This window comes from Temnothorax americanus, unplaced genomic scaffold (assembly GCF_048541705.1).
Source record: "Temnothorax americanus isolate GAGA-0224 unplaced genomic scaffold, ASM4854170v1 Scaffold55, whole genome shotgun sequence".
Lineage (NCBI taxonomy): Eukaryota > Metazoa > Arthropoda > Insecta > Hymenoptera > Formicidae > Temnothorax > Temnothorax americanus.
The window spans coordinates 1,040,345-1,050,735 of record NW_027509705.1 but is presented as its reverse complement, the minus strand read 5'-3'; the positions used below and the strand labels follow the sequence as shown (position 1 = coordinate 1,050,735).

Genomic DNA, 10,391 nt, shown 5'->3' with positions numbered 1-10,391 from the left:
TTCTGCAAATTGTTTCTTTGGTATCTGCCATTTCTTCAGTTTCTGTGTCTTCTTCGTTTCACTCAGCTCCGTGATGCCAGTGCGCCACGCAAAAATGCCGCTTACACTTGATACAAGGCATTTCGATCATCGACGCATCCTTGCAAGATTCCTTAGAGCACAGGAAGCTTGCCGATTGTCCTACAACGAATTTTGCGGTCTCCGTTTTTAAACACTCGTGCGATATCATATTGAAATGCTCTTTGCAGAAGGTGGCCTGACAATGCTTGCACACAAACGGCAAGAAGTTCAACAATTCGCAGTCCGCCACCGAACATTGTTCGCCAGTCGCAGGAAATTCGATTACAGCAACAAAAGGATATCGATATTATAATTGGATTTAATACTTTGGATACTGTATTTAATTTTCCGGCGTTCAAGAAGATTGGAAGAGATATTTAGTTGTGTAGTAGAGTCGGAGAATGCAGATGATTGTCGAACAATATTAAATTTTGAAGATTCAACAGAAAATACAATGTTTATTCTACAGATAATAATAACTACTGTTTAGAAATATAGCTTTTTATTACAAAACGACGCTATTATTTCATGTCTTTTCTTCAAAGTCTATCAACGATTATAATACAAATTTATATTGAAATTTAAGTATTCTATTAGCAATTAATACTATTACATAATGTCTACAAAAAGTATTATTATATATTCAATTTAAAAAATTTATTCGCTCTATCAAATGTAATAAACCGTACCTTTAGTGCGTTTATAAACGATATTTTACGAAGGATATTAAACAACATCAAATCTATAATACTATATAAATAATTTGTTAATTACACAACAGTAATATGTCGTAGATAATTTTATCAGTAACTTCCAGTCTATTAATAAAATACTAAATATTAAAAAGCAACGCCATTATTTCACGTGCCAGGCCTGGGCGAGGTGAACCGATCGGCGTTCTTGCGCCAGTCTCGGGGATCTAAGCTCGGTCCCGTGCCTTGGCCTCCCGCGGATCTTCCTTGCTGCGAGCAGGCTTCCGTGGCGGCGCGAGCCGTCGTGGTCGTCCTCTTCGGCCGCTATTCAACGCTCAGCTCAGAACTCGTTGAACTCGAAAAATATTAAGACGTATTAGAAATAATTAAAACTGAATAAAATATTATTTACAAAACGGTAATAATAAATAAAAATAATATTATTTGAAAAATTATGCAGATAATTATATATCTTGCGTCACATTTGATATTTTTGATTGATCAGATCAATTGGTCTCTTTCATTTTCCCAAATCGGTTTGTAAAAATAAATACGGCCTCTTTAAGATTATTTTTACGCTTTTCTATCAGCTTTATAATGCTTGACAAAGTGTTTGGATTTTGATTGAAATAAGTTTCTGCGAATCTATTCGCCTTGGACAATTGTTCGTTAGAAAAAAATTCTGAATAATCCATAAAATAATTGTTCGCCAGTGATAAAATAATAAAACACGAAAATTTGTCGGCCTAACTGGCAATAATTTTAATATTAATACAACAACGTTTCGACCTCTACTTTGGGTCCTTATCAAATTATAAGTTATTTAGCAATGATTGAATTGCGCGTCAGGTTTTGAATCTTATTATCATCGTTAAACTATATGGTCAGGAAGTATAACACATAGCGAACATTAGATTCAAAACCTGACGCGCAATTCAATCATTGCTAAATAACTTATAACTTGATAAGGACCCAAAGTAGAGGTCGAAACGTTGTTGTATTAATATTAAAATTATTGCCAGTTAGGCTAACGAATTTTCGTGTTTTATTCTGAATGATATATTTATTTATCGTTCAACCTGCAGGTGGTCGTGGGACTTTCCTTGGAAATGGTTCACGGAAGCCATAAATAGATGTATCCACTCATGCTCATCCACTTGTCAACACGCAGAAGAGTGTGCTATATACGTTTGCGCAAGGAGACAGTTCCTCGTTTCTTTATATTATCTGCAAGAATATATATGATGGTTACTACAGTCTGCATCTTTGTAAAGCAAATCATATATCTGACTTATAATTATAAATATATTAGAATATTTATTGCAAAATAAAATTTTCTCTTATTCAAGTCCTTTTTGGCAAAATTCTACAACGCATAGAAATATATAACAAATCGTTTAGCTCATATTATGTCTAATTACTCTATCTAATTACTCTATTTTTTAATTTAAATATTTTAATTCAAATAGACTTATTTATTTATTTAATTATTTATTTATTTATTTATTTATTTATTTATTTATTTATTTAAATTAAAATATCGTAAAAAGTATACGTTATTTAAGATGTCTTGTTCCTACCTGTTATCAGATGTTACGCTGTAAGATGTCTTTTGCTGTGTATACACACCCTGTATGTGCTCTTTTGACAGCTGTCTTAACCTCTCACTTACAGCTCACTGCTGGTCACGGCCCGTCACGGCGACTCCCTAGACGCAGTGGCTCGCAGTCTCTAAATATTCGTGCGTTCCAAAACCCATCCAAAAAAAAGTGTTGCAACCTTTCCGTGAACGACGTACAACAAGAGGTTCTTTTACAATGTCAAACGCTTCAATCAATAAAAATATTATTTAAATGGGGATGTGACGGTAGCTCAGGTCATAGCATTTACAAGCAAAAATATTCCTCAGTTGCAGAACAAAAAGTTGATGAGAACTTATTTATAATATCTTTAGTGCCGCTACAATTATTTGCCGAAGGAGAAAATGCAAAATTAATTTTATGGAATAACCCACGACCAAGATCAACAAAATACTGTCGACCAATTAAATTAATTTTTAAAAAAGAATCGACTGAGTTAATAAAACAAGAAATAGCAATTATTGAAGAACAACTTCAGTCACTTGTTCCAACTATTATTAAAATTGAAGAAAAAGAATTCGCAATAGAATCTGTATTATTGCTGACAATGGTAGATGGGAAAATCTGTAATGCATTAACAAATGTATCGTCACAAAAATGTTATGTTTGCGGAGCTACTCCAAAAATGATGAACGATATTGAGAAAGCATCAGTAGTTAATGTTAATATTACAACGTTCAGTTTTGGATTGCCGACTTTGCATGCTTGGATTCGGTGTTTTGAATGTCTCTTGCACATTGCTTATCGTTTAGATATTAAAAAATGGCAAGTTAGAGGAAATGAAAAAAAGGAGGTAGAACTGCGTAAAAAACAAATTCAAGATCGTTTATATTCTGAAATGGGTCTGTTAGTAGACATACCAAAACCTTCAGCTGGTACTACCAATGATGGCAATACATCACGTCGTTTTTTTGAAAAACCAGATTTAGCCGCTGAAATTACTGGAATTGATGAAGAACTTATATTACGATTCTCAGTAATTTTAAGAACAATGTCTAGTGGATACGCAGTAAATCCTGAAGCGTTTGGAATATATACTCGAGAAACAGCAGAATTATACGTCAAATTATATCCATGGTTTTATATGCCACCCAGTGTGCACAAAATTTTAATTCATGGGGCAGATATAATTAAAAACGCTATTCTTCCGATTGGCATGCTGTCCGAAGAAGTACAAGAAGCACGTAATAAAGATTGCAGACGATATAGAGAAGGACATACTCGAAAAATATCTCGAGATAAAACTATGGAGGATTTAATTCATATACTACTTATTTCATCGGATCCAGTAATTTCATCAAATAGACATCATCCACCACGAAAATCTGGATATTTAGACGAAGCTGTGTTGAAACTTTTAAAAGAACCAGAATTTAATTTAAATGTTTCGGAAGCTGATACAGAATCGTGCGATAGTTGCGATAGTGAATACTTTAATGAAAGTAACAGTAGTAATTAAGATTTTAATTTTTATTTTATTTGTTAACTGAAAGATTTTTATTATTTTGATTTATTATTTTTAATTTTATTATTTTAGTTTATTTCAGTTTAATACTAAAATAAAATTATTTAGTATTTTAATTTGTTTTTGTTTATTTGTAGTTTTCGATTAATTATTTTTTATTTTGTATTTTATTAAAACTAAGACGTATGAATCGGCCTAACTGGCAATAAATAATTTATCATCGTGACGATTCGACCATTGGTTTTGGTCCGATTAATCGTCAAGACGCACGTTTATAATCTTTGATACTTATATATATAAACATCTCATTTTTTAAATAATTTAAATTAAATTAAATTATTAAATTTATTGCGATTAAAATTATTAATTTAATTTAATTTAAATTATTTAAAAATGAGATGCTTATATATATAAGTATCAAAGATTATAAACGTCTTGACGATTAATCGGACCAAAACAAATGGTCGAATCGTCACGATGATAAATTATTTATTGCCAGTTAGGCCGATTCATACGTCTTAGTTTTATTATCGTGCTGGCGAACTACAATTGCATTGTATTTTATTATTTTATAATTTTTTATTATTTTATTATTTGTTTTAATTTGAAAATTATATTGCGATCAATACATGTACTGCTGTTATAATTATAATTTTTTGATATATGTAATTTGCTTAATTTAACACACTGACACATAATGAGAATAGTTTAAAAATGGCAGGCCAAAACGTTTGTTAAGTTTTTACCTAATTAAAGATTACGACTTTGATAAGGAATAGCGCTATGTAGTTCGTGGATGGTTTTTAACGAACACCCTGTATATTAAATGTTATCAAATTAAACTGATATACTTTGTATATGTTTACTTTCTATTTTAGAACACTTGAGAACATTTGTTTAACGATGAAAACAAAATTACTACTTTTGTCCAGCTAGATTGCCGTTTTGGCCCACTGTGCACCGACGTGCAACGTCTCGTGAGAAAACACGACATCAATCATTATTCCACGTATTCGGTGTTGAAGGCGTCGGTCGTCGAGCGATTCAATCGTACGTTAAAGAACAACATGTGGAAGATGTTTACGCTCAACGGAAATTACAAGTGGGTCGACGCGTTGCCGCGACTCGTGTCGGATTACAACGCGCGCAAGCATCGAACCATCGGCATGCGACCCATCGACGTTACCCCCGCGAAAGCCGAAAGACTCTTGGCTACGGTGTACAGCGCGATAAAGATCGCGGGTCCGGCAAAATTCAAAGTGGGTGACTCGGTGCGCGTTAGCAAATACAAAACAATTTTCGAGAAGGGCTACACACCGATTTGGACCACCGAGGTGTTTAAGATCGTTAAAGTGCAGCGTACCAATCTCGTAACCTATCTACTCGAGGATTATCGTGTTCTCGAGTTTTCGCAGTTCGACGGCTATCAGATTTTCTGAAAAAACGCTCCTGCTGTGAAAATTTGGTTTCGAGATCAGTGCCTCCGCGCCGTATCTACCGTTCCACTTTGTCACTAATTTTACATCGACGTGATTTCGAACGTTCTCCATCGTTTTCCCGAAAACCGCGTTGTTCATCAATTTATACAGATTTTCCTCGAAATCGTTTTTGACCAGTGTTCTAAATTTTGTATTGAGTTCGATGTAATTGCAAAGCCATGGAGATTGAGCGAATTGCAATACGCGATGAATTTTTGTGACGCGAAGACCGTGGCGCGTGCATTGCTGTAGGTTGCGGTAGTGTATGACAACGCTTCTTATCGTACAGCGTGGCGAGAAGTTTGTCCTGCCGTTTGCTGGGTGGTTTATCGCGCGTCGGACAGAACGGTAGGTCAGCGTGCGCGTCGTGTTTATTCTGCGGATACTCTAGATCAACTTCGAGAATGCAACCCGTGGGCGAATCCAAAGCGATCGCGCTAAACTCAAAATTCGAGACGTCTTCGACCCATCGAAAGTCTGCATAAGGCAATGGTTGACACATTGCCCAGCCGTACAAGTTGTTTACGTCGAAATACATCAGGTATGACAATGATTTCGATGTATCGTTAGATTGCATGTACCTGTTATTGGCCAGCGCGTATCTGCCGGAACATTGACTCAGACCACCGCGTATACCGCGTTCGATGAACATGACCATGTCAATGTCCGTGAGCAGTTCGAAATTGATACCCGTATGCTTCAACATAGCGTCCTACGTAAACCCCGGTAGAGTGTAATAATACGCCGGATCCATAACTTGCGACGCAGCTATCGCGAAAATTTTCAAAGATATCGGCCAACAGCAAGACATCGATCTTTAGATACAGATCGCTGTAGTCACCGAGCGTTCGAATGGAGAACCGCTGCCAGACGTTGACGGCGTGCGCGTAATCGCTCTCGGATACGGTGTCGCCTGTCAATGAACTGTAAAACGAGTCGCGCAATAGTAAACACGCATCCTCCAACTTTTCGACGCAGTCAATGTACTCGTACGGAAAGACACCTTTTCGCGTCAATAATTCGAAATCTTGGTCGGATAACGCGGAAAATTTTGAACGTATAATTTTTAACTTATCCTTATCGAGGAAGGATGCTAATTTTTCGAGACTCGTGCTAAGAAATTTGTACGAGTCGATGAATCTTAATTTGATGCAATTTTGGTAGTTTTTATCTTCAGTGCTTTTGACGTTTTTCGTAAATGAAATGTATTTTTCCTTCGTGATTGGAAGTAAGTCTACGCGTCCTTCGTAGACTGTAGCTATTTCCTTGATAATAAAATGCGCGTCGTAACCCGATAAATTATGAAAAATTATTGGAATGTAATGCGAATCTGTGTAATTTAGATTACAGCTGGAATGCGCGGGACCTCTATAACGACCGGTCAAGTGACAGTGATCGCGTACGCGCACGTCGTCTGGCTCAAACGGTTTTTTGCACACGTGACAGTGCGTTGCGCTGTTAAATTTTTTCCACTCGTCTCGCGTAAAATCCGCCATGGGTATATTATCGGACATGATGTTCTTTACGTCGTGTGCTAAACGTCTTAGTTCCTCGGCGAACCACGCGACGCAATCCTTATCGCGACGAAACCGATACGCGGATAACAAGTCGTCGTACGAGCACCGCACGTAATATCTTATGCTAAATACCCGATGATGTTGAGACGTGTATGTGGACGTTGTCGGATCCGCATCCGTCTTCTCGAGGGTACATTCCAGGTTGGCGTACACGACGAACGGAACTCGTTCCTTCCTGCTGTGATTCTTGAATCTCAGCCACTTGTCGTCCTCGCTCGGTAGTCGGATGGCACAGTTGTTTATCTCTCGGCAGTCTACTCCGTGGGCTTCCAATTGCTTGTTCGATCTAAAATAATGTAAACAGCTGCAAAAAAAAGAAAAACACATTTTTTTAATTTTTATATTAAAATTTTTTTTTTATAATTTTATTAAGGCCGTCCTCTACCTTCTCGGGTCGAAAAAATATATTTTTTTTTTTTTCATAAATCACATCTACAACATGTGTAGAAAATGTGTGCCAAAGGATTTTTCGATATTCGAAGTGGTTCACAAGTTACGGCCCTGGAACGGAGCAGGTATACAGAGCGCGCGCCGGGCTGCTCCGAAAGCCAAGCAGATGTTTTCGAATATTGACTGAGACGCCGTGAAGCGTCGGTTAGTTCAGTTTTGCTGTGGCAGTTGCGAAGCGTGTACTGTATTTTCTTTTGTGAGTCGCACGTAGCTGATTTTTTGAAAATAATTTCCAAAATGTTTAAGAAAGGAAGTAGAGACGCCCCGGCTCGTTACGATCGATCTAAAAAGCGAAAATTCGCAGGCAACCGACACACTTTTGAGCAAGACAAGTCGTTTACATCGGCGTCAGCGAAGAAACTTCGTCAAAATAAACATTTAGAAGTGAACGTTGAACAGACTGTTTTGTATTGTATTTTGAATTTTATGAGTGTATTTTCAACCATTTCTTCGGCTGTTATTTGTAAAGAGTGCAAAAGTACAGTGAATTTCCATCAACGTGATATACGAGGATTGGGCTTTAAAATTTCTATGGCGTGCAAGTGTGAGAAAGAAAAAGAAATAAATTTATGCCCAAAAATCGGTCGAGCTTACGAAATAAATCGTCGCTTAGTTTTCGTAATGCGTTTGTTGGGAGTCGGTTATGAAGGCTGTAGAATTTTTGCTCCGAAGCACCTCCATTCTGGGCCAAAAGTGGTTGAAATCGCCACGTTTCTCGCTGCCACAATCTTTAACGAAGGATTCAAATCTATCCTGAAGATCTTGGAAACCATGGGAGTGAAAATCGGCCCACAAGCTAACGGATATGTTCAGCAGCGTGATAGCTCTCGGATCGACCGTTCAGAAAGGCGCACGAGTGACGTTGTGAAGCAGGCCCGAATCGCGAAAAGAGAGAGTATAGGTACTCACCGATCGCAAAAGTATTTCCGACCATTGTGCCTGCTCAATTGCAAGCTAATGAGACGCGATAGGTTCTTTATCTACGCGAAATGTACCACATCGTCTCGCGGGTCCTGCACGTACAGCAAATTGACGTACTTTTCTCTCTTCAGGTCGGTGAGCCGTATCGGGAGAACGGTTGGCGTCTTCTCTCCCTCGATGGTATACACATTGATGGATATATCGTTGAGTCGTTCGAACTTTTTAATCTGTTTCAAAGTCATTGGAAACTCAATGCCTTGTAAATTTAATATATTTTTGTAATCAGGGTACGAGGATTCCCGTTCTGAATGTCTTTCGGCTGGATGTAAAGCAGCCACCACTGACCACGCGAAGCACGCATTGTCCATCGATTGCACGTTGATCACCGCTTTTTTCGATTTAATTTTTTGCGGTAAATTGATGTAACATCCCGCGCGCAAAGGATTGTATTTGTTCACGTTCACTATTAAATTGAGTATACGCGACAACGCCCATCCGCTATCGCGTTCCTGAAACTCTTCGAGACGCGATAAAGTAGGCTCAATAACGTGTAGCTCGTACCACTCGCGCAGATCGGACGCACGAAAGAGTTCACGGTTTCCCGTGCTGACATTTTTGTTCGCACGTTTGTCACCCGTCACAAACTCGCCGTTGAACACGGTGTTTATCTTTACACTTGCGTGTCTTTGCATGACGTTCCGCACACGATCGAGCACGATGACTTCGGCGTTTTCGAGAAATTTTCGCGGTTCGATGTAATTGATATTTATCACCGCACCGGTCAATACACGCCATTCGAACGCGGCATCGATCTCTCGCCAAACGAATCTTTCCGCGTTTTTGTTACCGCTACTACTGCCCGCCGCGTGCTCACCACCGATATGTACGAACCGTCTCTGTAATAGAGTCTTCGCATCATCGAGTCGCGCGATTCTTGCCACTAAAGATGACCTGTTTCCGACAGTCTGAGAGCCGTCTGAGACCCGCGGACGTTTGGAACGACAGTCTTCTTCGAGCTGCTCAATAAACTTCTCGCATCGCTGTTCCCATGCGAGATATTCGTCCAAGGTAGCGATTTGGTTTAATCCTTCCACCAGGTCGCGTTCCGTTTTATCGAGATGTTTCATGTTTTTTTTTTAACTGTCTTTTTTTTAAATTACGTCACATTCTTCGATGGAGCACTTGCACGTGACTCGATTGCACGCTGAACAATATCGTTTGCAATATTGAACGACTTAGTGCGCAGACATAAACGGATAAGGAAAAAAGTAGGGGGTATTAAAATGATTAAGCTCCCAATTATCAATATCATCACGGTCACGTTTGAAGGTTCTTTGAAGCATCAATAGATGATTAGGATTATTGAGGTCATGGTACATATACATATGTGCCGAATTGTTCATCACCAATAATTCAACGTACTTCCCAATACCTGTATGAATCTTAATGTACAGTGCTTCACAACCACCATTCTCGATCTTCCGAAAAATTTCAATCGCCCAAAAGTGATAGTCCCAATAGCGCGGTTTAAAGTAATATGGCACATCAGCACCTCTTTCTTCCTCGCTAACGCACTCGTCCAGCAGCCGTTGATACACTTTTTGTCTCACGTTCCAGTCATAAGGAGACTTGGTTTCGATAACGATTCCTTGTCTAGCGAAGCGTTCACTGGTTCCGCGTATACCTAGTTCGCGATCGCGAAGAAACTGTACCGGTGATATTCGTCGCACATCCCTCAGTCTTTTGTCTCGCACATTATTCTTCAAAGCATCGGCGATATCGTTTATTAAATAGTGATCATAGCCTAAAGAGGTTACATACTCGTTAAGATCACTTTTTCTTTTCAATTCGTTCTTTTCAATTATCCGTTCCATGTTGCGCACGTTATATAATGTCCCACTCGCGATACTGTTTTTTTATCACTTCATGCAAATCGGGCACTACACGTAAATTTAGCACTATTCTATCGATGACTTCTTCATGATTGTTGTTTTCATCACTGAAGTAGTCACTGTCGTCCGTTAACTCGCGATCCATATCAGAATTATTGTCATCTCCTTTATCGTGAAAAATATTCTTCTGTATTGAATACTTGACACAAAAAACTT

At 38.4% G+C, this 10,391-nt stretch overlaps 1 protein-coding gene and 2 long non-coding RNA genes across 3 annotated transcripts; 1 reads left to right on the top strand and 2 right to left on the bottom strand.

The window, feature by feature from the left end:
- Positions 1 to 545: 545 nt before the first annotated feature.
- LOC143904615 (uncharacterized) lies at positions 546 to 2,543 on the bottom strand. Its single transcript, XR_013258982.1, has 2 exons — positions 2,333 to 2,543; positions 546 to 1,979 (listed from the first exon to the last, which is right to left on the bottom strand). It is a non-coding gene; the product is annotated as an uncharacterized LOC143904615 (long non-coding RNA).
- A 4,743-nt stretch (positions 2,544 to 7,286) lies between these two features.
- Positions 7,287 to 7,928, top strand: LOC143904626 (uncharacterized). Its single transcript, XR_013258995.1, has 2 exons — positions 7,287 to 7,506; positions 7,609 to 7,928. It is a non-coding gene; the product is annotated as an uncharacterized LOC143904626 (long non-coding RNA).
- A 414-nt stretch (positions 7,929 to 8,342) lies between these two features.
- On the bottom strand, positions 8,343 to 9,410 carry LOC143904650 (uncharacterized). Its single transcript, XM_077419465.1, has one exon. The coding sequence runs from the start codon at positions 9,408 to 9,410 to the stop codon at positions 8,343 to 8,345; it is 1,068 nt and encodes a 355-aa protein (XP_077275591.1).
- Between the last annotated feature and the right edge of the window lie 981 nt (positions 9,411 to 10,391).